At 44.1% G+C, this 27,869-nt stretch overlaps 1 protein-coding gene across 3 annotated transcripts; it reads right to left on the bottom strand.

The window, feature by feature from the left end:
- Positions 1-598: 598 nt before the first annotated feature.
- LOC120043838 (mitochondrial Rho GTPase 1-A) lies at positions 599-27,869 on the bottom strand. 3 transcript variants are annotated; one of them, XM_038988434.1, is made up of 19 exons: positions 27,360-27,869; positions 24,005-24,145; positions 23,714-23,757; positions 23,567-23,620; positions 23,321-23,373; positions 21,481-21,589; positions 19,101-19,202; positions 18,803-18,901; positions 18,019-18,127; positions 17,476-17,596; positions 16,865-16,949; positions 16,405-16,550; positions 16,115-16,215; positions 15,779-15,909; positions 15,273-15,356; positions 14,810-14,932; positions 14,098-14,300; positions 12,326-12,448; positions 599-2,156 (listed from the first exon to the last, which is right to left on the bottom strand). In XM_038988434.1, the coding sequence occupies exons 1-19, from the start codon at positions 27,394-27,396 to the stop codon at positions 2,039-2,041; spliced, it is 1,983 nt and encodes a 660-aa protein (XP_038844362.1). In that variant the 5' UTR covers positions 27,397-27,869; the 3' UTR covers positions 599-2,038. The 3 variants fall into 3 exon arrangements, with proteins under 3 accessions (XP_038844362.1, XP_038844363.1, XP_038844364.1); XM_038988435.1 differs by lacking the exon at positions 19,101-19,202; XM_038988436.1 differs by lacking the exon at positions 12,326-12,448 and having other exon boundaries at positions 27,360-27,866.

The following is a 27,869-nucleotide window of genomic DNA, read 5'->3' as shown; positions in this document are numbered from 1 at the left end:
ACTACCAAGTAAACTGAGTCCAGTAATTGAGCTGTTAATGTGAAGTTTTTCTACATATTTGAGAGCTTTGTCTTACCATTGTATCTTTCCTTTTCTTCAAGAAGCCCTCGAAAAGCAGCTGTTGCCTGTCCGTTGACATCGTTTCAGAAGTTAACACTTATACTAAATCCTGTTATTAGTTCTTGTTCAGTATCACTAGTCGACGGGTGACTTCCCCCTTTCACTGAGAACTGGGATATCACTGGCTCCATCACCTGCCCACTTCTCCATTCTGACCCACAAAATGCTTGTTTGTCCCTTGTTTGCAGTCACTCGGTATAGAAACGTATGGGATATTAAGGTCCAGTTGACGTTGACTATGTGTGTTGAACTGGATTTGGATTTGAAGAAATCAGATGACTTCAACAGTACACACTGTTCTGACACACTGCTAAAAGACAGGGAATAGTTTGAGGGGGGATGATGTGTATGTTATATGAATGGATCAAATCATATTAATATTACACACTGTTCTGACACACTGCTAAAAGACAGGGAACAGTTTGGGGGGATGATGTGTATGTTATATGAATGGATCTAATCATATTGCAGACACCTGTTTCAGATCACACAGTTCTTTATTGTAAATGTTGGAAAAGTCAATGATGAGAATAAACAGTTCCGTCCATGGTTCAAGGAGGGAGTCAGAGGTGCACTGCATGGCTGTTAATAACATAGTGTAATCTGTAGGCATAATAGTTGAACATAAAAATAGAATCATAATATGAAAGGAAAAAAGCTATTTTAATAACAGGAAGAAGAAGAAAAAACAAGTGGAGGAAAAAGCAGATAGAGTCATGATAATATTGTAGTCTTGTCTTTCAGAGTAAGTGAATGATGGATGTCATTATTAACAGCTTTGATAATACTAGATATACAAAAACACATGGAAAATGAATGCATTATCCTCTTGAAGTGTGTCTGTTTCGTGCAATGCTGAACAAACCATTCCAAACAGATAAACCAAAGAAAACAGGTTAATAAATTAATAGCAATTGAAACGCGTGCACGAAACCCATGACCTTTTCAACGTTAAAAATGGCTTTGACTTTGCAGCTATTCCTGTAGGCTCACTTTATTCACTGGCAAGCTTTGTTCACGCCGTAATCTGGTTGGGTATTTCTCTAAGTACCCGAGCAAATATATATATGTTTATATATACACACACATCTATAAACAAATATTTTCAGTCCCTTTTGTAGTGAGTTGTATGCGGCTGCCTTCTTTGCTTTCTCGGGCTCTGGGGGTCAAACCAGCTAGCTATAATACTGACCTGAGAAAAAAGGCCGGGTTCTACACAGATTTAAAAACAACCAGCAACTACTACTGTCTGACCTGGAGAAGAAAAAACCCCAAGACTAGACCAGATCAGACGATACCAGAATGCCTGCAGTAGATTGATTAGATGGTGTTCAATATACACAATGTGAGTTTGTGGTGACATTTCCCCCCCAAAGAAAACCCCCAAGAAAAACAAAACACAGTTTGCAAAAGATGACTCGTTTTTTTCTGTTTCAAATATATAAAATCAATCTCTGGTTTGTTCCCTCTCCGGTAGGGTGGATGTGGTTTCTCTGGTTTGTTCCCTCTCCGGTAGGGTGGATGTGGTTTCTCTGGTTTGTTCCCTCTCCGGTAGGGTGGATGTGGTTTCTCTGGTTTGTTCCCTCTCCGGTAGGGTGGATGTGGTTTCTCTGGTTTGTTCCCTCTCCGGTAGGGTGGATGTGGTTTCTCTGGTTTGTTCCCTCTCCGGTAGGGTGGATGTGGTTTCTCTGGTTTGTTCCCTCTCCGGTAGGGTGGATGTGGGATCAGGGCTGGTTCAGATGGGCTGGAAGTTCTGTTTCATTCAGTAGTTGTCTCTTTTTGGGGGAATGGGGGCAGAGGATTGTGGGATGTTGGAGGTCATGTTTTCTTTCAGGGAGGGGGTGAGGGGTCAAAGGGGAGAGACTAGGCGGTGGGGGGCGGGTCAAGGGTCATCTCATGCATCCTGTGTCTATCTTGATCATCGTTGTTTGAGGATAGCTCTGTACATAGCGAAGCCCAGGACTGCAAACACGGTTGCCCCCACGCTTGCCCTTAGCCAAAACGTAGAGCTCTTCAGGTCTGCCTGAGCCATGTGCCTGAGAAGAGGGGGGAGGGGAGAAAGAAAGAGAGTGGGGGGATAAAGAAATGAATAAAACAATACAGCCTCGTTTCCAAATCACATGAGGACATGTTGACAAATGACAAACCAAAGTCATGTTCTCTGAGCTTCTTTAACAAATCTCTACAAAAACAGAGGTACAGTCAAACTGTACGATAGTACCAATGTTGTAGTACCAATAAAACCTCTTTACATGATATACTGTCTTCTGAAAATGAGCTAGTCTGTGATAGATAGTATATCATGTTTAACCAGGCTATCACAGACTAGCTCATTTTCAGAAGACAGCCTGGTTAAACATGATATACTGTCTTTTGAAAATGAGCTAGTCTGTGATAGTATATCATGTTTAACCAGGCTATCACAGACTAGCTCATTTTCAAAAGACAGTATATCATGTTTAACCAGGCTGTCTTCTGAAAATGAGCTAGTCTGTGATAGTATATCATGTTTAACCAGGCTATCACAGACTATCACAGACTAGCTCATTTTCAAAAGACAGTATATCATGTTTAACCAGGCTGTCTTCTGAAAATGAGCTAGTCTGTGATAGCCTGGTTAAACCAGACTGAACGCTGCGCTCACCATTGTTTCACGTCCCTAGAATGGGGAGTTCAGTGTTCAGGCTAGTTTAACCAGGTCCGTGATGGGAGCAGTACCACATACACTAACATGTGAGTGGCTGTTACTGGAACATTAGATTTGTTTGGTCAATCTGACAATAACTACTATATATTGGGTGAAAGCCAAAAGGCCAGGAAAGTAAAGGTGGGGCTATGGACAGAAAGCATGAGGGATGGGGAGGAGGTTCTGCTAGGGAAACAGAAACGAGAGAAAAGCCCTACGTCCGGGTCACATTCAATAGGTACACGAGGTGGAAATGAACAAGCATTTTGACTGTACTGATTGAATATAGTGCCTCAGTTTCTAGGTCCACTGAGCACAAGCCTGGCTATAACATACAGTACTAACAGTATGAAACAACAACATGGAGGGAAGACAGGAGGCTGAGAGGGGAGGGAAAGGAGAGGGGAGGGGGAGAAGGAGAGCAGGAGGAGAGGGGAGAAGGAGAGCAGGAGGAGAAGGAGAGAAGGAGAGCAGTTGGAGAAGGAGAGGGGAGAAGGAGAGGGGAGAAGGAGAGAAGGAGAGCAGGAGGAGAGGGGAGAAGGAGAGGGGAGAAGAAGGAGAGAAGGAGAGCAGGAGGAGAGGGGAGAAGGAGGAGAGGGGAGAAGGAGAGCAGGAGGAGAGGGGAGAAGGAGAGCAGGAGGAGAGGGGAGAAGGAGAGCAGGAGGAGAGGGGAGAAGGAGAGCAGGAGGAGAGGGGAGAAGAAGAGCAGGAGGAGAGGGGAGAAGAAGAGCAGGAGGAGAGGGGAGAAGGAGAGGCTCTAGAAGTGAGAGGAATTTCTGAAGTGCAGAGGTTAGCAGAAAGCTCTAACTTATAAATTGCCAAACAGACAATCTCGTGTTCACACTCACATTCTCTCTCTCTCTCTCTCTCTCTCACACACACATTCTCTCACACACACACACACACACACACACACACATTCTCTCTCACACACACACACATTCTCTCTCACACACACACACACACACACACATTCATTCTCTCTCTCACACACATATTCTCTCTCACACACATATTCTCTCTCACACACACATATTCTCTCTCACACACACATTCATTCTCTCTCACACACATATTCTCTCTCACACACATATTCTCTCTCACACACATATTCTCTCTCACACACATATTCTCTCTCACACACACATATTCTCTCTCACACACACATATTCTCTCTCACACACACATATTCTCTCACACACACCTATTCTCTCTCTCACACACCTATTCTCTCTCTCACACACCTATTCTCTCTCTCACACACACACACACTCTCTCACACACACACACACTCTCTCACACACACACTCTCTCTCTCACACACTCTCTCTCTCACACACACTCTCTCTCACACACACTCTCTCTCACATACACACACACACACACTCTCTCTCACACACACACAGCTCAACAACCCATTAATCTTCACAGTGATATCTGACAGACTCCCACAGCAGCAGAAACCATAACCCATTCAAGCAGGTTTAGCAGGAAGAGTCCATTACGGTAGATAGACAACTACCATCCTGCTTAACCATGACATGTACCTCAGAGGAAGAGCAATACCTTCCTCCCACCAGCATACTGCCCAACAAAGCTTCTTCAGCAAGCAGCCATACACAAACCAGACCAACCAGCTATTTGTAGGACTAAGACATCGACCGGTACCTTCAAAAGTAATGATAGATGCCCATTAAAAAGGTAGTTAGTGAGTTCCATCAGGTACACTGGAAAACAGATCAAAGGCTGTTGTTTATTAAAGGTTGAGGCCAAAGTACGTGGATGTGTAGCCCGATGTCTGTAGCCTTCATTATAATCTCTTCATATAATAACGGAGGCTACAGCAATCTCCTCCCCCAACAGTGCTTGCCGTTGCCACATCAACGTCCACCATACCTGCATCTACCCAGCCAGTGACAAACAGCTGTCCCTTAGCCCCCAGTTTGTCAGATGCTGTGTTTTACCTGGCCTGGGGCCCATAGGACTAGACAGATGACTCCATGCTGTGTTTTACCTGGCCTGGGGCCCATAGGACTAGACAGATGACTCCATGCTGTGTTTTACCTGGCCTGGGTCCCATAGGACTGGACAGAAGACTCCATGCTATGTTTTACCTGGCCTGGGGCCCATAGGACTAGACAGAATACTCCATGCTGTGTTTTACCTGGCCTGGGTCAAATAGGACTGGACAGAAGCCTCCATGCTATGTTTTACCTGGCCTGGGGCCCATAGGACTGGACAGAAGACTCCATGCTGTGTTTTACCTGACCTGGGGCCCATAGGACTGGACAGAAGACTCCATGCTGTGTTTTACCTGGCCTGGGGCCCATAGGACTGGACAGAAGACTCCATGCTGTGTTTTACCTGACCTGGGGCCCATAGGACTGGACAGAAGACTCCATGCTGTGTTTTACCTGGCCTGGGGCCCATAGGACTGGACAGAAGACTCCATGCTGTGTTTTACCTGACCTGGGGCCCATAGGACTGGACAGAAGACTCCATGCTGTGTTTTACCTGGCCTGGGGCCCATAGGACTGGACAGAAGACTCCATGCTGTGTTTTACCTGACCTGGGGCCCATAGGACTAGACAGAAGACTCCATGCTGTGTTTTACCTGGCCTGGGGCTCATAGGACTGGACAGAAGACTCCATGAAGATAGACTCCTCTACATTATTGACGGCGTGAACCTGCTGGATCAGACTGCACTCCTCGTCAGCCAACAGATATGCGCCCACATCATGTAACCTTGTACACACACACACACACACGTGCACACAGTAGGGCAGTTCAACGCCAACCCCACACACACCGGGACATGACACCACAGCAGAACGCACCCCACACCTTGCAGCCTCTTGGTCACACACACCACACCTTGCAGCTAAAACATCTTGTCCAATGCGATGGCTGAGTTGGCAACATGTCAGCCAAATAAAAGAAAGGCTTCAATCTTAAGACTGATGGAGATACAGGGTTAGAAAATACTTTATATTCAGGTTGCTCTCCGAATTTGTTGAAATAGGCTACTTTGAGTCATTACATTATATATTTATTTTATATATGGGGTAAATCAAAAACAGCGAAGATTCAAACCAATTAGGTGTTAAATACTACAGTATCTCAGCTAGACAATGTGGGTGTGACCGCCTTCAATAACTTCTGTATTAGTGGCATGCCATTTCTGGTGTGTTAATTCTCCCAAGGTTAAACAGGCATTGACAAAGGAGTTACCATGTAACACAATAGTGTTATAACAGGCATGCCTGGGACCCCAGAAGCCATTGTAAACTTAGTAGGAACCATTGTAACCCTCCCAAACCATACCAATACATACAGTAACCTACACTGTCACACAACACACCCTCTATTGTACAAGCATATACAAGCACAATGAAATGTCAACCCTGCAATGGTGAGCCACCACGAGCCATCCAAACCCTGCACATCATAAACCACACACACACACACACACTCAAACCACAAGCACTAGCCTAGTTCCCATACTTCCCAATGCTCAAAACAGACTGCTGATTTGAGTGGAGCCTATGCATAGCCATCCATAGGGGGGCGGTGGCGAGCTGAAGACCAAGGCAAGCCTATTGGAAGATGAGACAGACAGCGTCTAGACCAGGCCTGGGCAACTCCAGTCCCCGGGGTCTGATTGGTGGCACACTTTGACCTCAGTCCCAGCTAACACACCTGACTCCAATAATCACATAAACATGATCTTCAGTTTTGAATGCTATTAGTTTAAATCAGCTGTGTTTGCTAGGGATGGGGGAAAGTGTGACACCAGTCAGGCCCCCTAGGACTGGAATTGCCCAGGCCTGGTCGAGACAGACAGACAGCGTGGAGACAGACAGACAGCGTGGAGACAGACAGACAGACAGAGACAGACAGACAGCGTGGAGACAGACGGTGCATGCAACTAACAAGAAGTAAACACATGCAGCAGGAACAAAAAGAGGGGCAGCCAGAAACATGTGTATGAACACCTATAGGATGAAAACAAGAAAACACCACAACGGAAACACAATGAAATGAAATGGGATCCATACAGTGCAAAATCACTTTGTAACCAATGGAAGAAAAACATTTGTCATACAAATTAAAATGTATTTTTAGTAAAAAATAAAGTTTAAACCACAAGAGAAGCAGGATTGTAGATAAGATAGTCTAATAAAGTGTGTAGATGAATGGTGAATTAGGTTGTGATAACACTAGGGCTGCAGTATGAGCCACGTTTGAGAGTGAACTTAGGGCCTAACATAGGACCTTATATAGGCTAACTGTATCTTGTGGGTGTAAACTTACGATGTGAGAATCACTCCACAACCAATCAAACCTCCAAACTGAAATCATCATAGAAATCAAACCGTGCACATCTCTGGCGGTGGAAACAGTTCAATGTCAAAGAAAACTAAAAAAGATAGACATTTAGAAAATGCAATTTGAAACAAATATCAACATCTACTTCGTGAAGAGGAGAATAACCAGCCAGTCAACCCAAGCTGACTTCTATGAGGCTTTCAGTTTCACCAACAGCTTCAGTGGGGCGAAATGTAACCAAAACAGAAAGATCTGCAAGGTGACGTTTCTCCCTCACTCACTATGCAAATTAGTCTTTAGTACAGATTTACAGTTTGCATATCCACTTAACATGATAGAAACACCATTCTTAAGCGAAAGGGCCATGTTGGCTTCAACATCCACTTGTACGCTCAACTCTCGAAAGATGAACGACTTGCCAAGCAACTTCGACACTTTTTATATCTTAAAAATCCATGCATTAGTTACTTGATGATAGACTGCACCGTGTTGGTATAGGAGGGTAATCTACCCACAACCCATCACCAACTAGACACGTTAACAGACTGCACACATGCATCTTCAGGTCAGACTGGCTCAAACGGAAAGCAACACAACCACACGGTGGGGTCGACCACACCACACGGTTACCTCCCTGGCTAGCACCACAGGTGTTAGATGATGGTGCAGTGTGGCAGATAATTGGGTAAAGCGCTGTGTCACGGTGGTGAGAGCAGAGTGGGAGTGCTGTGTGAGGCTGTAGCAGAGATGAGGAAGACACCATCACAATCACATTACAACTAGGCCACCTTACAGCAGACCTCTAGTATTACGTTACCTTACAGCAGACCTCTAGTATTACGTTACCTTACAGCAGACCTCTAGTATTACGTTACCTTACAGCAGACCTCTAGTATTACGTTACCTTACAGCAGACCTCTAGTATTACGTTACCTTACAGCAGACCTCTAGTATTACGTTACCTTACAGCAGACCTCTAGTATTACGTTACCTTACAGCAGACCTCTAGCATTACGTTACCTTACAGCAGACCTCTAGCATTACGTTACCTTACAGCAGACCTCTAGCATTACGTTACCTTACAGCAGACCTCTAGTATTACGTTACCTTACAGCAGACCTCTAGTATTACGTTACCTTACAGCAGACCTCTAGTATTACGTTACCTTACAGCAGACCTCTAGTATTGTTACCTTACAGCAGACCTCTAGTATTACGTTACCTTACAGCAGACCTCTAGTATTATGTTACCTTACAGCAGACCTCTAGTATTACGTTACCTTACAGCAGACCTCTAGTATTACGTTACCTTACAGCAGACCTCTAGTATTAGGTTACCTTACAGCAGACCTCTAGTATTATGTTACCTTACAGCAGACCTATAGTATTATGTTACCTTACAGCAGACCTATAGTATTATGTTACCTTACAGCAGACCTCTAGTATTACGTTACCTTACAGCAGACCTCTAGTATTACGTTACCTTACAGCAGACCTCTAGTATTATGTTACCTTACAGCAGACCTATAGTATTACGTTACCTTACAGCAGACCTATAGTATTACGTTACCTTACAGCAGACCTATAGTATTACGTTACCTTACAGCAGACCTCTAGTATTACGTTACCTTACAGCAGACCTCTAGCATTACGTTACCTTACAGCAGACCTCTAGCATTACGTTACCTTACAGCAGACCTCTAGCATTACGTTACCTTACAGCAGACCTCTAGCATTACGTTACCTTACAGCAGACCTCTAGCATTACGTTACCTTACAGCAGACCTCTAGTATTACGTTACCTTACAGCAGACCTCTAGTATTACGTTACCTTACAGCAGACCTCTAGTATTACGTTACCTTACAGCAGACCTCTAGTATTATGTTACCTTACAGCAGACCTCTAGTATTACGTTACCTTACAGCAGACCTCTAGTATTACGTTACCTTACAGCAGACCTCTAGTATTATGTTACCTTACAGCAGACCTCTAGTATTACGTTACCTTACAGCAGACCTCTAGTATTACGTTACCTTACAGCAGACCTCTAGTATTAGGTTACCTTACAGCAGACCTCTAGTATTATGTTACCTTACAGCAGACCTCTAGTATTACGTTACCTTACAGCAGACCTCTAGTATTATGTTACCTTACAGCAGACCTCTAGTATTATGTTACCTTACAGCAGACCTATAGTATTATGTTACCTTACAGCAGACCTCTAGTATTAGGTTACCTTACAGCAGACCTCTAGTATTATGTTACCTTACAGCAGACCTCTAGTATTATGTTACCTTACAGCAGACCTCTAGTATTATGTTACCTTACAGCAGACCTCTAGTATTACGTTACCTTACAGCAGACCTCTAGTATTATGTTACCTTACAGCAGACCTCTAGCATTACGTTACCTTACAGCAGACCTCTAGTATTACGTTACCTTACAGCAGACCTATAGTATTATGTTACCTTAGCCCAGGGGTTCCCAAACCTTTTCACTCGGGGCCCCTTCCAACATCATGTCTATTTCTATGGGCACAAGCACTGTTCATGACACAAACTGTTCACACCTCTCTTGTTGGTGGAGAGAATTTTGCAAGTTTAAAGCTTATTTCCTGCAATTCCAAAAAATGTGTCAGTGTTCAAAGAACATTGTGCCGTTTTAAAGCACATTTTCTTGCAATTCTATACATTTTGCCATGTCTAATGTGTATTTTTGTGATATTTGAGTGGCATTTTTTTTTTTAAACAATATCTATGGGCAAAAAACCCCTCAATAAAAACACATCTGACATGGGCTAGTTGATCTGGATATTTCTGACAAGTTATAAATAGCTCTAAGTTATGCAATGACTAACATGACAAGAGGAACTGACGACGCACTACCCAATATTTAAAATGTACCTTGTGCATTCTACTATTACAACTTTGAAGAGTGAGTTTAAAGCCGGACTGAGTTCCTTTATTTTTGGATCACTACCTTAGCCTACAGTGTTTCCCCAGTATTTATTTAGCAGCGGCGTACCGCCACTAAACTGTTGCCGCGGTGCACCACCACTGCTAAGCTGTTCCCGCCACACAAAAACAAATATATTTATATATATACATATTTACATACACACACACACACAGTTGAAGTCGGAAGTTTACATACACTTAGGTTGGAGTCATTAAAACTCGTTTTTCATCCACTCCACAGATTCCTATAGTTTGAGCAAGTCGGTTAGGACACAAGTAATTTCCCCAACAATTGTTTACAGACCGATTATTTCACTGTATCACAATTCCAGTGGGTCAGAAGTTTACATGCACTAAGTTGACTGTGCCTTTAAACAGCTTGGAAAATTCCAGAAAATGATGTCATGGCTTTAGAAGCTTCTGATAGGCTAATTGACATAATTTGAGTCAATTGGAGGTGTACCTGTGGATGTATTTCAAGGCCTACCTTCAAACTCAGTGCCTCTTTGCTTGACATCATGGGAAAATCAAAAGAAATCAGCCAAGACCTCAGAAAAAAATTGTAGACCTCCACAAGTCTGGTTCATCCTTGGGAGCAATTTCCAAAAGCCTGAAGGTACCACGTTCATCTGTACAAACAATAGTACGCCAGTATAAACACCATGGGACCACGTAGCCGTCATACCGCTCAGGAAGGAAACGCGTTCTGTCTCCTAGAGATGAACATACTTTGGTGCGAAAAACGCAAATCAATCCAAGAACAGCAAAGGACCTTGTGAAGACGCTGGAGGAAACAGGTACAAAAGTATCCACAGTAAAACGAGTCCTACATCAACATAACCTGAAAGGCTGCTCAGCAAGGAAGAAGCCACTGCTCCAAAACCGCCATAAAAAGCCAGACTACGGTTTGCAACTGCACATGGGGACAAAGATCGTACTTTTTGGAGAAATGTCCTCTGGTCTGATGAAACAAAAATAGAACTGTTTGGCTATAATGACCATCGTTATGTTTGGAGGAAAAAGGGGGAGGCTTGCTAGCCGAAGAACACCATCCCAACTGTGAAGCACGAGGGTGGCAGCATCATGTTGTGGAGATGCTTTGCTGCAGGAGGGACTGGTGCCCTTCGCAAAATAGATGGCATCATGAGGCAGGAAAATTATGTGGATATATTGAAGCAACATCTCAAGACATCAGTCTGGAAGTTAAAGCTTGGTCACAAATGGGTCTTCCAAATGACCCCAAGCATACTTCCAAAGTTGTGGCAAAATGGTTTAAGGACAACAAAGTCAAGGTATTGGAGTGGCCATCACAAAGCCCTGACCTCAATCCCATAGAAAATTTGTGGGCAGAACTGAAAAAGCGTGTGCGAGCAAGGAGGCCTACAAACCTGACTCAGTTACACCAGCTCGGTGAAGAGGAATGGGCAAAATTCACCCAACCTATTGTGGGAAGCTTGTGGAAGGCAATGCTAATGCTTGTGGAAGGCAAAGGTAACGCTACCAAATACTAATTGAGTGTATGTAAACTTCTGACCTACTGGGAATGTGATGAAAGAAATAAAAGCTGAAATAAATCACTCTACTAATATTCTGACATTTCACATTCTTGAAATAAAGTGGTGATCCTAACTAACCTAAGACAGGGAATTTTTACTAGGATTAAATGTCAGGAATTGTGAAAAACGAAATGTATTAAACTCAGTGCACCCCCTTCCACGACCTTTGACACCAGTGAAAAAAATAAACAAATCGAGGGGAAACACTGGCTGCATTGGACTGAGCTCACTTGTTGTAAGAGAGATAGGGACAGAGAGATAGGGACAGAGAGATAGGGACAGAAGCAGCTTGGACAATCCACTTGATTGAGTTAAAAGCAAATAAGGAGAGCAAATAAATGGAGTCTTGAAACCTTCTTGTCAACTCTATAGCCGATATGAGTACTTGGAATACAGTCTTATAAACCCACCCATACAATCATATGAAATTCAATGGAGATGTACAAATCAGGCCCGGAGATCGAAATAAGATCTCAGAATTTCAACTTTTTTCCAGTTTTCCGTTGTGGATATGCAGTGTAAACCTGACTATGAGGAAGCATTGAGGGAGAAGAGGAGAAAAACCTTCACCCAGGTTAGAAAGCTAGGGTCCCCCCTCCCGCCTCATAGGGGCATCGGAGAGAGAGAGAGAGAGAGGGGACAGGCTGTTAAACACTACAGTATTTACAGTATGGACCTGTTCAGAACAACACTGTAGAATTTGGCCTTTATATTTGTCAGTAGCTGGGACCGGAGGATGTTCTGACAGATGCAGAAGGTGCACCTGTTGCAGGTACACATGCAGCGGAGCTTGGCGTGGCTGAGGAGACACAATCACAACACACGCACGCACATACAAACACACAAAAGACCAAGTCAGATCCACATTCGTACACATTTCCATGGAAACATCACCGTGGGATGGCAGAACCCTGAAAGACAGACCCTGTTCTAGCACCAGATGGGGGGGGGGGCTTGGACTTTGGCTGACTGAGTTATGATACAATAACTCCATCATTAACAAAGGCAAAGAAGATTGGTTATTACTTTACTAAGTACAGTAATACAGAGAAAGTGGTAAGAACTAAGTACTGAGCATTATGAAAGTTACATATCTTTAGGAACATTCTTCACATACATGGCATTTTTAAGTATGTCTAATTTTGGCCTCTTCCTCAACATCAAAACAAAAGGAGACAAATGTCCTCTGTAATAACATACAGGAGGAGACAAATGTCCTCTGTAATAACATACAGGAGGAGACAAATGTCCTCTGTAATAACATACAGGAGGAGACAAATGTCCTCTGTAATAACATACAGGAGGAGACAAATGTCCTCTGTAATAACATACAGTAGGAGACAAATGTCCTCTGTAATAACATACAGGAGACAAATGTCCTCTGTAATAACATACACCTTTCATTAAGTGGTAATACCACAATCATCCTTAGGTAAAAGAGTGGAAAAGCCACAGAGAATGAAGGAAATTGTGGCAAAGTGATGAGAAAATTCAGGGTAATTCAATAAAAACAGCTAACCCGTCTCAGAATCTCCAGATTGACCATTAAAAATACATGGAACTAAACCATTAAAATCTTCCCTGTTGGCCTGGGTTATATAGCATGAGTCACTCTGACCTACAATCTGCAGCCGGAGCCGGTACTGAAACAGTCCATACCAAATACCCAATGACTGCAGAATAATAGTAGTGCCCTAACTACATAAAGAACTCTGTTCACTATCAAGAGATGTCTGAAACAGGTGAAGTACTGTAGTGTATAGAGCAGAACCTGCTGATTATTTCTGTCAAAAGATTTCCATCCTAGAGTCCTGTCATTTGAAGAGCTAGGGCCTGGATTCTTAGCTATAGGCCTCTATGCCTTGGGAAAGCCAATGCTTTTAACATGAGATAACTGGAGTTCTTCCCCGTAAAGCTGAGATTTAAGGCTCAATTAAATAGACATTAATCTAAACCAATGGCTAATCTCTTAAATGAAGTACAAGACTAACTCTACCTCTCAGAGAATGAATGGCTAAGACTGTCAACTAGTCAATAACACACATTCAGTACAGCTGACTGGGGAGACTTCCTTCAAGGCCAAAGGATTTTCAGTGGATGACCTTCGTTTTGGGACTTCAAATGGCCTAGTCATTATCTTACAGTTCAACTTACCGTACCACAACACATTGACAGTGGCCAACGGTAAGGAAGTGACATAAAACAGCACCTCTCACCCTGTCAGGAAGAAGCAGCTTAATGTAGGACTAGAGAGACATGGAGGACAATGGGGGGCTGGGGTCACCCCTGCCCATATACAGGGGATCAATAGAAAGCCAGGGGTGTCTGGAGACATCATACAGGACTTAACGAGGTCACAGAGGGCTGCCTGGAGGAAAAGACAACGGGGTGACGGAAGTCAGAGGATGGGATTAGGACCACTATGGTCTTTGAGGGGACTATACTCACGGGTACATGGCCATGGTGGTGAGTTTGGTGTAGAGGTCTTTGTTGGGGGCATCCACTGTGTTGCAGGTCCAGGGTTGGGGCGGGTGCAGCTTGTTCTTGCGGCAGAAGTCCAGCGGGGTCAGGCTGTAGTGCTGGCGCGCCTCGTGCAGGTCCGACTTGGAGGCGATCATCATGCACGGCGTCTTGCTGTCCATGAAGTATTGCTGTCATAGGTCAAAAGGTTCACGTTCAGAGGTTAGTTATAAGAACAAGACGAGATAAGGATTGTTGAGATCATAACATTTTGGTAAACAGTTGCAGAAGGTGAAAAGCTGAAAGCTGAGAAGTCCCGTGTGGCTCAGTTGGTAGAGCATGGCGCTTGCAACGCCAGGGTTGTGGGTTCATTTCCCACGGGGGGACCAGGATGAATATGTATGAACTTTCCAATTTGTAAGTCGCTCTGGAAAAGAGCATCTGCTAAATGACTTAAATGTAAATGTAAGTCCCTCTATTCCAGTGTAGTGACTCAAGGACCAGGGCCCATATTCACAAAGCGGCTCAAGCGGAGTGCTGATCTAGGATCAGTTTTGCCTTTTAGATCATAACGAATAGGATTATATGGACAGGGGGAGACCTGATCTAAGATCAGTCATCCTACTATAGACATGTGGCCCAGGACTAAACTAAGGACTGATGGATTTGATACAGTTTGTCAGTTAGGTACTGTACACACCTTGTAGACCTTGGCACAGTACTCAAAGGAGCGCGGGTTGTTGACATCATACACCAGACAGACCACGTCACACGCCAGGTCCTCCTCTGAGAGGAAGTCAAAGTCTGGCATCACCTCATGAAGCTACAGGGAGGCAAAAGAGGAGAGAAGAGAAGAGTGAAGCGGGGAGAAGAGGAGAGAGGGGTGAAGAGGGGAGAGGGAAGAAGGGGGAAATAGCTAAGACCGTTCAATGTCAAAGTTTCAGCAGAAAGGCCTCTCTCAGGACCAGTCTTGTTCTATAGTATGGAACTCGACAGGTGATTAACATTCATTGAGTAGCACTGAACATATTAGTTTCCAAAACATATGAGGGGAAAACACTCATAATTTACTGCTAGACAGCTGGACACACATAAAACACAGTATTATAGATTATACAACTGGGCAGAAAGCATGACACGGGGAGAGAGATGCACAGCCTCACCAGTAAGTACTTCTCCTGGCCGTAGACATACGTGGTGTTGATGGAGTAAAACGATTTATGGTCTTCTTTGATCTTCCGCTGTTTCTGTTAAGTAACGCAGAAACACACATTCACCACTCCAAACTGATACAACAGTACCTTTTATTCCTCACTGCTAAATAGTTAAGTTTGTATAATAATAATACTACTACTAATAATAATAATAATAGATAGTTTGCTATGTCTTAAGAGTTAGTAACACAGTAACAGACCCGTGTCACCCTGGCTACTTAAGAGTATCTATGAAACAGAACTGTGTGCTTAGCAGGTAGCAGTGTGCCTTCGATGGAAAAGCCAGGATCATGTTCATTAGGCACCAAAATGAGGAAAAAAACTGAATGAAACAGGGGGGGACTACCTGAATTTGTCCAATAAGAAAAAAAACATATTTGTTGCATTGCAAAACATTTTGCTGGGGTGTGCCATAACGAATACACCCCAGTTGATCGGTAGCTCCAGGGACTCACCAGCAGGTTGCGACCCAGGAAGGCCTGCAGGAAGCTGGTCTTGCCACTCCCCCTGGCTCCCAGAATGTTGCAGCGGAACACGCTGCGCTGCGTCTGCTTCTTCTGCAGGTCGATGCGCTTGTTACGGGTCACTGAGGGAGGAGAGACGGGTCAGGAACAAGGACACGAGATATACAGATGCATGTGCGCACACACACACACACACACAACTCTAGTGACTGTAGATTCAGAGTAACTCACCACTAATTAGGTTTCAAATGTGCAAACAGAGAGGCCACAATAATTAACACCAATACATGACAAGCATATAAACCTGGTCACGCACGCTCACATTACCTGTGATGGCTGCTGCCTGGGACTCCTGCTCACAGATGATTGAGTAGCCAAGGTAGCCCAGGTACTCCAAGCAGCGCTGCACATCCAGGTACGTCGTTAACCTGGCCAATCAGACAATTGAAAGCCTGTTAGTGTGTGTGTGTCTGGGGGGCTTTGGTACACATCTACAGTAGCATATGAAAGTGAAGAAGTTTGAGTTTCAGCAAAGCGCTGTATAACTGCATTACCAAATCATTCAAGTTAGACATAGGTAACAGGTAGTGTAGTCCAGGTATGCTGGCCTAACTCACGTCCACTGTGACAGGTAACCCTGGTAGGTGATCCAGCCCTGGTCGTTGGTACACACTGTGTTGTTGACGTCGGGACCCCAGGGCATGTAGGGAAACACTTTGAACAGGTCCTTTACTTCCTCTGGAGACAAGGCACAGTCTCTGTCCTGAAACACACACACACACACACACACACACACACACACACACACACACACACACACACACACACACACACACACACACACACACACACACACACACACGAGTTAGGACCCCTGTTCTAAAAATATGCTAGCTTTGTGTAGGGTTGCAACATTCCGGTAACTTTCCCAAAAGCCGGTTGGAGGATTCCTTCCCTGCTTATTCCCTCCTGATTCCGGGAAACTACCAACTGGGACTTTGGGAAAACCTGTGAATGTTTGTCTGTGAGGCAGAAGGTAACACAACAGTAGGAGGAGTTATGTCATCCTAGACTTACTTTGTCGTGCTTGTCAAAGACACTCTGGAGGAAGAGGTACGCGTTGTGGTTGAGCTCGGTGGTGCAGTCAGCAGGTATTTTTAGCCTGGCACGGACAAGAGGACATTCCGGATTAATCGCATTAAAAGTGCTATGGCTAAACTGGCATTGTTCAAAAGGCTCACCCTGGGAAAGACCTAGTGCTACTTGCAAGTCATAACAAGTAGTGTAAGATGCACCCACAGACAGCTTGATGGATCAGTAGGTATCATCAACGTTAACATCTTTGACACCGTGTAAAGAAAGTGAGAGCCTGCAGAGCAGATGTCCTTTATCTGCTATTGACTGAAACTGAATTGGGCTCAGAGAGTCATTGTTATGCTCGTCCAGCCTTACATAAAACAGGTGTATATTTCCCTCTTTCTGCCCAGAGGTAAAAGTTGCCCATACGTACGGAAGGGTTGTGTTCTGTAGGCGCGAAATGGAAGAAAGCTCTCAAACACAGAGTGAAAGTTATTACTATCTACACCTGTCCAGAACAGGTCGTTTTTGTTTTCCGCTGTAAAGCGTTTTACTACGATGTGCCCTAATGTACACGACCCTGGTCCAGGGGGGTTCAAGTGTCCACTCACAGGGGGAACAGGTATTCCTGGTGAAGCTCCAAGTCGTCGTCGTACCCGAACCTCCGCAGCACCGTCCAGGTGGTCTCGTGACGCCCCCTCTGGATGAAAAGCGTGTGCAGGAACAAGAACCCTAGTGGCCAATCAGGACGAAGAATGGATACACGTCAGAGATACACCCAGACACAACGTTAGAGATGGACACAGTACACTGGTAAAGGGTTATTAAATATGTTATTCATGCATGACCTTTAGTGAAGGTTACAGAAGAGAGTACAAGGGAGAGTGGGCAGAGAATAGAGAGATTTAATGAGAGATGGAAAGAGAGATTGAATGAGGGAGATGGAGAGAGATTGAATGAGAGTGATGGAGAAAGAATAGAGAGATGGAGAAAGAATAGGAGAGAGATGGAGAGAGAATAGAGAGAGATTGAATGAGAGAGATGAATAGAGAGATTGAATGAGAAATATGGATAGAGAATAGATAGATATTGAATGAGAGAGAATAGAGCAAGTGAATGAAAGAAGGGAAGGCCTACAGTGTGGTTAGCCTCACCTTTGAGCGTGAGTCCGTTGTCCTTGACTCCGTCCGTCATGTTCTTCCTCACCACGTTCTTGACATCCTCTAAGGCCTGGGGCGCCAGGGGCATGTTGAAACACGTCCTCTACCAGACACACAACACACCATGTGTCACCCACACAGAACTACTATACCCACACAGAACTACTATACCCACACAGAACTGCTATACCCACACAGAACTGCTATACCCACACAGAACTGCTATACCCACACAGAACTGCTATACCCACACAGAACTGCTATACCCACACAGAACTACTATACCCACACAGAACTACTATACCCACACAGAACTCGAGTGAAGAATGAAAGCCTACACACGGCACAATGCTGCATCCAAGTGCTTCAACAATAAATCACTTAACACACATCCCCTAAACACAACTGAACACACGCCTGGTGAGACCAAAATGGGCAAGAACCAGTCTATTCCAACATATCTGACACAGCTACTAATGTAACGTGGTTTGGGATATTTGAAATCATAAGCAGATATGTATACAGCTTTGCACCATTTACTAGAGGACAGAAGATGCTCTGAAAGGGTTTCTAAATCAACCACCTGTCTGCAGGCTACCGGTGAACCCACTAACAACATATCCCTCCCTGTCTCTTCCACTCAAGTTCAAATAAACTGCCATTGGAAAACGAAGTAAATCAGGTTATTTCACTTCAGCCAGATCAAGCACACAAGCCTGCAGCTACAGCCAAGAAAGGTTTTCCCACAAGGTTAATTTTCCCACAGTGAGGCTCCAACCTGGAAGAAGTTGAGTTCTTTGTCGTTGAGGATGCCATCGTTGTCCAGGTCCGACACTTTGAAGATGCGAGTTAGAGACTTGATACAAGACGGCTTCATCTGAAAAAACACAAAGTATACATTTGAAATATGTAAAATATGATATTTTTGGAGAGCTAAAAAGTAGATGTTGCCTGTGTACCCATGGTAGCGCTAGGAAACTTTTTGATTGCGTAACCTGACCAGGAAAAGTATTTCCTGATCAGACTACATAGTTAGAGTAGCTAGGGACCTAGAGTTGTCCCTCTGCCCTCCTCACCTCCTTCTCCTCTGGGCAGTACAGGGGTCCTGTAGGGTGGAGCACTGCCTTCTGGGCATAGTAGAACAGTTCTGAGATGTTCTTCAGGTTTTTGGCAGAGCACTGATAAACACAAAGATACAGTAACCTCAAAACCAGCTAGAACAATACACTGATAAACACATAGATACAGTAACTTCAAAACCAGCTAGAACAATACACTGACAAACACATAGATACAGTAACCTCAAAACCAGCTAGAACAATACACTGACAAACACATAGATACAGTAACCTCAAAACCAGCTAGAACAATACACTGACAAACACATAGATACAGTAACCTCAAAACCAGCTAGAACAATACACTGACAAACACATATATACAGTAACCTCAAAACCAGCTAGAACAATACACTGACAAACACAAAGATACAGTAACCTCAAAACCAGCTAGAACAATACACTGACAAACACATAGATACAGTAACCTCAAAACCAGCTACAACAATACACTGACAAACACATAGATACAGTAACCTCAAAACCAGCTAGAACAATACACTGACAAACACAAAGATACAGTAACCTCAAAACCAGCTAGAACAATACACTGACAAACACATAGATACAGTAACCTCAAAACCAGCTAGAACAATACACTGACAACCACATAGATACAGTAACCTCAAAACCAGCTAGAACAATACACTGACAAACACAAAGATACAGTAACCTCAAAACCAGGTGGAACAATACACAGAGAAAAAGACCCCTGCTGTGGTCTAACAACCATGTATTGGTAAGGAGACAGGAAACCATTATGTTCACTTTAGTAACATCTTTAGGGCTTCCGACTGGCGCAGCGGTCTAAGGCACTGCATTTCAGTGCAAGATGCGTCACTGCAGTCCCTGGTTCGAATCCAGGCTGCATCACACCCGGCCGTGATTGGGATTCCCACTTGTGGACAATTGGCCCAGCGTCATCCGGGTTTGGCCGGGGTCGGCCGTCATTGTAAATATTAATTTGTTCTGAACTGACTTGCCTAGTTAAATAAAGGTTACATTTACAAAGCTAAAACCAATTGTGTTACAGAGCATTATGGGTACTGTAGGACATCAGCCGCCACTGTTGAAATAAAGGGTTAAGCCGGCATTTCATTGTACGGTGTAAACCATGTGTATGACAAACCTGACTAATCACCTATCCCACTTCTTTAACTACTTGGTTATACACATCAAATGGTTCTCAATCAGCTTGAGTTGTTGCATTTACGTGCATTGCAGATTTATGGTGCTTCAGTGAAAAAACACTCAAGCCGCAAGACCAACCTCTTAGTGGTCTAAATGAGGTCATGGAAAGCAGAACGTCATCTCTCAATGTGAAACTAGGGTCCAGAAACAGCCAGGCTATAAACACTAGTGGCGTTGCCATGACAAGGGGCTAACTCCACACAGGGGGGAAGAGAGTGTACAGATGTTAAATATGTAGAGACGGAACAGTGTTGCATCACGTACAAGTACCCATGAACCTTGTGCAGTACAACTGCATAACGGATCCTGACCAGGTTGTCACTTTAACACATCTGACTGTGTGTGTGTGTGTGTGTGTGTGTGTGTGTGTGTGTGTGTGTGTGTGTGTGTGTGTGTTCCAACACGTCGTCCCCTCCACCTCTACTACTTTTATCCTGTAACTAATCTAGCCAGAGAGGACATGTGACTGGGCTGTCACATGAGACCAATGGAAGAGTAATGTAGCCAACCACTTTCCTCCATGATAGAAGTGCGTCTCAGCACACAGTGCACACACTCAGTAGAACGACACAGAGGGGTCATGTTCATTAGACACAAAATAAAATAAAAAAACGGACTGAAAAAGGCTAATTTACTATGTGGACTTGGCTAATAAACGCTTATTTTTATTTTACGTTGCAAAATGTTTTATGTTGTGTGCCATAATGAATACTGCCAGGGTCTCTGCAGCAGAAAGACAGACTAATATACCAGCCATCAGATAACATTCTAACTGGAGTCAGGAGTTAGCTGAAACATTAGGAGTCTCCCAGCCCAGGGCCAGCAGACAACCTACATCACAAGGTCAATGCATCAATTAGATGTTTTACGCCGTTTTCAGCTGTTTGGATTTCAGAACCGGGATAGAATATGAAACCATTGTTGATCAAAGTTCTACAGGCCTGAATTCAATTAATCAGATGATCAGAGACCCTTTAAATACATTTCTAGTGCTTTTATACCATTTTGATTGAGCCTCAACTCAAGTGTAACACAACTTTCATTAGCCTAGCTATATGGTCATTCTCAATGTACTCTTGCTAGGCACTCGTCAGTTTATCCCCAAAATGGCAGCGATAAACAGAGTCACCAGTCAGTGTTCTCTTACCTCCACGCAGGTCTCAATGTCAGAGTACTGGTTCATGATGGGCAGGATGGTCTCCATACTGCTGTGTTCTACCAGGTCTGACTTATTCCCCACCAGGATCAGTGGTACCCTGCAACAACATCTTATATAATATATGCCATATATGTGTGCATTAAAAAAAAAATCTGTATGGGTTGCCCCAGCGGGAATCGAACCGACAACCCTTGGCATTGTAAGCTCAAATCTCTACCAACTGAACCACACAGGACCACATCATAACAACATCATTATGACATCTTTACAACCTCATTATAATAACATTACAACTTCAGACCAGTATCTTATTTTGGCTGAGAAAAACAGCCATTCATTCAAAAGGAAGGTGAATTTCATTGTCATTACCATTGGAGGAGGCACAGTTAGGGCTCTGAGAAAATAATCATGAGAATTCATTGTCTGAGAAAGTCTCAAAAAGGAATATTTTGTCCTCAGGGGTTCTAGACTGTAGAGATTGTCAGTGTCACCTAACAGAACAAACCTTCAAGCTACAGTATGTTATACTAAACTCTAACAGTAATCCAGGCAGACTTAGCCTTGACACCGGATCCTATTAAATAAATCCAGGCTCAATCCAAGACAACGTTATCTGGCTGTCTGCCGGAACACACAAAGCAGAATAAAATATAAGGTCCTTTAAAACCTACTGTATGTAAAATATAGTGTTCTATATGGAAAATAAACATGTGATTCTAGGTGACAACATGAGGCTAAAAACATTAGGACTGTTTTTCTCAGGAAATATAGTCCACTTCATGTTTTGTTTCCTTGCCACGATACCGCAGGGTATCGCGATACTGGTATTGTGACAATCCTAAAATCAATGTTGTCTGGCTGTCTGCCGTCATACAAACTGACTTTCAGCATACTGTATAATGGTACATTAAATCAACGACAGGAGACAGAGGGGGCTGCAATTCAACTTACAGCTAAGAGGTGACAATGTCAATGTCAATGACCTTCTGCTTCCCATATGGAAAACTGATCCATCGTATCACAGTGTCTTTTTTTATTTGAACCCTTTTTCCTCGCCAATTTCATTGTATCCAATTGGTAGTTACAGTCTTGTCTCATCGCTGCAACTCCCGTACGGACTCGGAAGAGGCGAAGGTCGAGAGCCGTGCGTTCTCCAAAACACAACCCAACCAAGCCGCACTGCTTCTTGACACAACGCCCGCTTAACCCGGAAGCCAGTCACACCAATCATGTCAGTGTGCACTGCGCCCAGCCCGCCACACGAGTCGCTAGAGCGCGATGGGACAAGGACATCCCTGCCGGCCAAACCCTCCCCTAACCCGGACGACGCTGGGCAGATTGTGCCCCGCCCCATGGGTCTCTCGGGTGCGGCTGGCTGCGACAGAGCCTGGACTCGAACCAGGATCTCTAGTGGCACAGCGATGCAGTGCCTTAGACCACTGCACCGCTCGGCAAGCCGTATCACACTGTCTTTCATTATATAACCATTATTCATTCAGTAACCTTTCCTCCATTATCACATTGATATGGAGTAGGTTACACAAACAGGTACAAGGTAGTGTACTTTCCCTTGTCTATGACATAACTGGTCCATATAGCAGGCTGGTCTTATAATGAATGGCATGTAATTGAAATGACTTGACACCTGTTTCAATCTACTAAGTGAAATGTGGCAAAGCTGTCAAAAACTACACCACCACTTCAGGTGTTGGAGCAGTCTTTTCCACATCCACTGGAGATTTAGTAGCAGACTGTATACCCCCACTGTCCCTGAACAAGGGGAGACACACACACATGCAGACACCACATGCACACTGCACACACACACCTGCTATCCTTGTCCGTCCTGTCGTTTATGAGGGGAATCCAATGGCTTGTCACCTAGGAGAGAGAAAACACATATCAAACCCTGTTACAGCTGCAAGGCCAAGACTCAGGCCTGCCCTGCGCCTTCTTTAATTCAATATGGCCGACATGGTGAACAGAGTTAACAAGTGGGCAGTGGGCTGTTACTAAATCAAGACATCTGAATGTCAGTTATTCGTCAGAGAGAATGCTTGGTTTATAAACTGACCTTCTCAATGGACTTCTTGTTGTTGACTGAGTAAACTATGCAAATAACATTTGCCTGTAAAAAAGAGAGACAATGTTATTCTACCTTGGTGGGGATAGATGTTTACTTTATGGGGATAATACAGGGTTAAAATGGTATCCTACCAACCTTCGATATTTCTTGATACAACTGCTCGTCTGACTGTTCTGCTTCTACAGACACAAGACAACAACATCAAAAGACAGTATGATATTGTCTCGTCAATCTGACACGTCTCCTACTCCACTGTCGTAAGTACTGTCAGTAGAACACAGTTTCCAGTCATAACATGCATAGACTGAATCCCTGGTCTGAAAAATAACAGTCTGTCTGTAGGGGCAGTCTAGTAACACTGAACAGTGTTCAGTATTAAACATTCAGTATTGATTGATGTTCAGGCTGTATGGTCTGTGGTGTTACCTGAGTAGTCCACTATGTGTGTGGGGACTCTCTCTGGCGTTACGTCTGCTGGGATGGTGATCTCCTCCGCTCGAAGGGGAACGTCATCAGGGAACTCCTCGCTGACCAATGACATGATCAGAGACGTCTTCCCCACTTTGGCTGTGGAGACGAGAGGACAAGTGTGTGAGTCAGACAGAAGCATCAGTGTGTGATTGCAATCAGGATAGCATGATTCCAGATCTGTTTGTGCTGTCTTGCCAACTCCTATGGTCATGTGACAGTGACAATGACCATAGGAGTTGGCGAGACGGCACAAACAAATCTGGAACCAGGCTACAATGAGGAGATACTCCCTGTGATGGAGATCATCTCACACAGGGAGACATCATTAATTGAGCTTTAGTGTCACCGCTCAACATTGTACCATACAATGTGCAGGTTTCAAGTTAATGTCACGTGCACAAGTACAGTGCCATGCCGTTCTTGCCAGTTCTAACCCCAACAATGCAGTAATCAATATCAACGTAGAACTAAAAATAACAAGGTAGAGCACAAACATGAGTTATAGAAATAAGAACAAGATGAAGTAAGTATGCTATATACATGGTCCGTTCCAATAGCATATTTACAATGTGCAGAGATACTGATAGAGGTATATATGTATAGGGGTAAGGTGACTAAGCATCAGGAAATATGATAAAAAGAGTAGCATATATGATGACTGTCTGTGAGTGCATAGAGTCAGTATAAATGTGTGTGTATGCTGTGTGTGTGAGAAAATGAAGCTTTTGTGTGTGTGTGTGTGTGTGTGTGTTTAGAGTCCTGTGAGAGCGCATAGACAGAGTCAACGCCGATAGTCCATGAGGCCATTTTGTTAGCTATTTAGCAGTCTTATGGCTTAGGGAAAAAAGCCCTTCAGGAGCCTGTTGGTGTCAGACTTGATGCACAGGTACCGCTTGCCGTGCGAAAGTAGAGAGAACAGTCTATGGCTTGGGTGGCTGGAGTCTTCAACGATTTTCCGGGCCTTCCTTTGACACAGCCTGATATAAAGGTCCTGAATGACAGTGATGTACTGGCCTGTCCACACCACCCTCTGTAGCGCCATGCGATCGAGGGCGGTACTGTTGCCATACCAAGCAGTGATGCAGCCAGTCAAGATGCTCTCGATGGTGCAGCTGTAGAACTTTGAGGCTTTGAAGGCCAATGTCAAACCTTCCCAGCCTCCTGAGGGGGAAGAAGTCGCGCCTTCTTCATGACAGTGCACGTGTGTGTCAGCCATTTTAAGTTCTGAGTGATTTGCACACTGAAGAACTTGCCGCTTGCGACCAGCTCCACTGCAGCCCCAGGGATGTGGATGGGGGAGTGCTCGCCCCCTCCCCCGTTTCCTGTAGTCCAAGATCAGCTCCTTGGTCTTACTGACGTTGAGGGAGAGGTTGTTGCTCCGGAACCACACTGTCATGTCACTGACATCCTCCCTGTAGGCTGTCTTATCGTCGCTGGTGATCAGGTCTACCACCGTTGTGCCGTCAGCAAACTTGATGGTGTTGGAGTCATGCGCGGAGTACAGGACGGAACTAAGCGCACACACCCCTGTGGGGACCCCGTGTTGAGGATCAGCGTGGCAGAGGTGATGTTGCCTACCCTCACCACCTAGGAGTGGCCCGTCAGGAAGTCCAGGATCCAGTTGCAGAGGGAAGTGTTCAGTCCCAGGGTCCTAAGCTTGGTGACGAGTTTGGAGGGGACAATGGTGTTGAACGCTGAGCTGTTGTCAATGAACAGCATTCTCACATAGGTATTCCTCTTATCTAGGTGGGTGAGGGCAGTGTAGAATGCAATTGAGATTGTGTCGGCTACAGATCTGCATACATTACAGACTGTTAGACTGATGTGTTGAGTGACTGAAGTGTGAAAATAAGAGCAGCTGGCAAGAATGAACAGGTACTAGTTAAGTGTTGGAGTGTCTTATTAAATTCCATGACTTGATTGAATCCTGGCTGTGCACTTGATTGATAGTGCACAGCCAGGGGACAGAGGGCTGCAGATACTAACAGAGAGTTGCAGTTCTGATACGTTTTAACATGCATCCTTTTTTCCTACCATAACCATTGATCTAACACCAATTGAGGGGTTTTATCAAGCCGGGTTCAATTTGCCTGCAATAGCTTTCACCCATATTATGTTGAGTCAGATCAGTGAATGGGCTCCTGCTTCAAGGGCGGTAGGACAATTCATCGGGTTCAAGAACAGGGGCAGCCTCTGCAGGTGTGTGGAAAGGACTTGTATCCATGGACACTTGAGCTGTGTTTACAGTCTGGCTGCCCAATTCTGGTCCTTTTACACTACTACTTGGTCTTTTGACCAATCAGATCAGCTCCTTTTCCAGTAATTGGGAAAAAGATCAGTAGTGGGCTGTCTGTGTAAATGCATCCTTGGTTGCTGAGTGATATCACCAACGTTAGCATACACACGTATGGTTTTGGCTGCCCTCTCAAGGGACCTGTCAGCAACGCCAAAGAGAATGTGTCTATGAGAATGTGTCAATGTAGGTCAGCCAGCCAGTTGCATCTGATAAACAGATGTGAGTGAAGAACACAGGGCAGAAAGGACAACCAGCGTGTTGTCACAAGTTCCTTTAAAGGTCTCAATTCTATCACATCCTACCCACGTTACTACAAAATGTGATCATTGACAATAGTCGCTCTCAAAACAAATGTAAATGGCATACCTTAAAAATTGATGCATTGTGGATATGGGAGAAGATGAATGTAAATGAAATAGGGCCCGAATTTGCAAAGCGCACTAGATGTGGCTATGGGAGAAGTGTATTGTGGAGGCCAAAAGCTGCAAAGTGGCCAAATAAAATACACAGAACTGAGCAGAACCTGATTTCTACTGGTTCCATTGAATAAAATGTCAAGTTGACACAGTGTGCACGAGGACAGATCCATAGTGCAAAGCGCATGCAGGGTTGAGTGAGTGTTCTATTGATACGATCCTAACCTACATTACTAGCTAGCTAGTTAAATACTGTGGCTAGAAGTTACACCAAACATAGTTTAAATAACTATAGCTACTGTGTGCGTATTACTAAGTGAACAAACCAACAGTCTTTATTAACTAACCAATCACATTTGACTGCGGCATTTGCTAGTTAGCTAGGTATTTTGTTGGCTAAACGTCTTCACAATGTCACATTGAATCAGTTCGATGCGATGGTATTCTTCGTTGTGCGGTCATTCAAAACACAACCTAGTTGTACATTCGTATATACAGTGTATTTTGATTAATTGAATGTATTCGCGGAGTTAAGCTAGCTAGCTAATTACTGTGTAGGCATCAAGCGCCAGCTATATTTAATGAATCAGCCACTTACGTTCCCCAACGAGTAATATCCTCACGTCCTTCCTCATATTTGCAACTGTTTTTTTATTCACAAATCAATAAAGTCTTTGTTCTTTCATAAATATCTATTCTTTGATGGCGCCTACAGCAGTTTATCTAATGCCAGGCCTGCGCAGTTTAGACTGCGCTGTCAAACTGTGTTCGGCGCCTCTTTCTTTGTAGGACAAAACGGACGGAGGAATTTCTCCGTTAATTCGTTATCTTTTCTCTCGCTTCTTGTACAATTGAAGTTCCACGCTTAACAGCGATGCACATTCTTGTAAATGACATAATTGTTTAAAACGCTATATTCCTTTATTTTCTGTACTTTCATGACATTATGCACGAAATATTTCAGACGCACACCTCCTCCAGCTGACCTCCAATACCCGGCAACTACGGCAAGCAGTAGCAGACAAACACTGTCGAAACATAATAGACAACGCATCTGCTACCCTCTAGCGCTCATGTGGTGACATTGGCTTGGAATTCAAATGTAGTG

The sequence above is a fragment of the Salvelinus namaycush genome, chromosome 3 (assembly GCF_016432855.1).
Source record: "Salvelinus namaycush isolate Seneca chromosome 3, SaNama_1.0, whole genome shotgun sequence".
Lineage (NCBI taxonomy): Eukaryota > Metazoa > Chordata > Actinopteri > Salmoniformes > Salmonidae > Salvelinus > Salvelinus namaycush.
The sequence above is the reverse complement of the archived record's forward strand: the minus strand, read 5'-3'. Positions and strand labels throughout refer to the sequence as shown.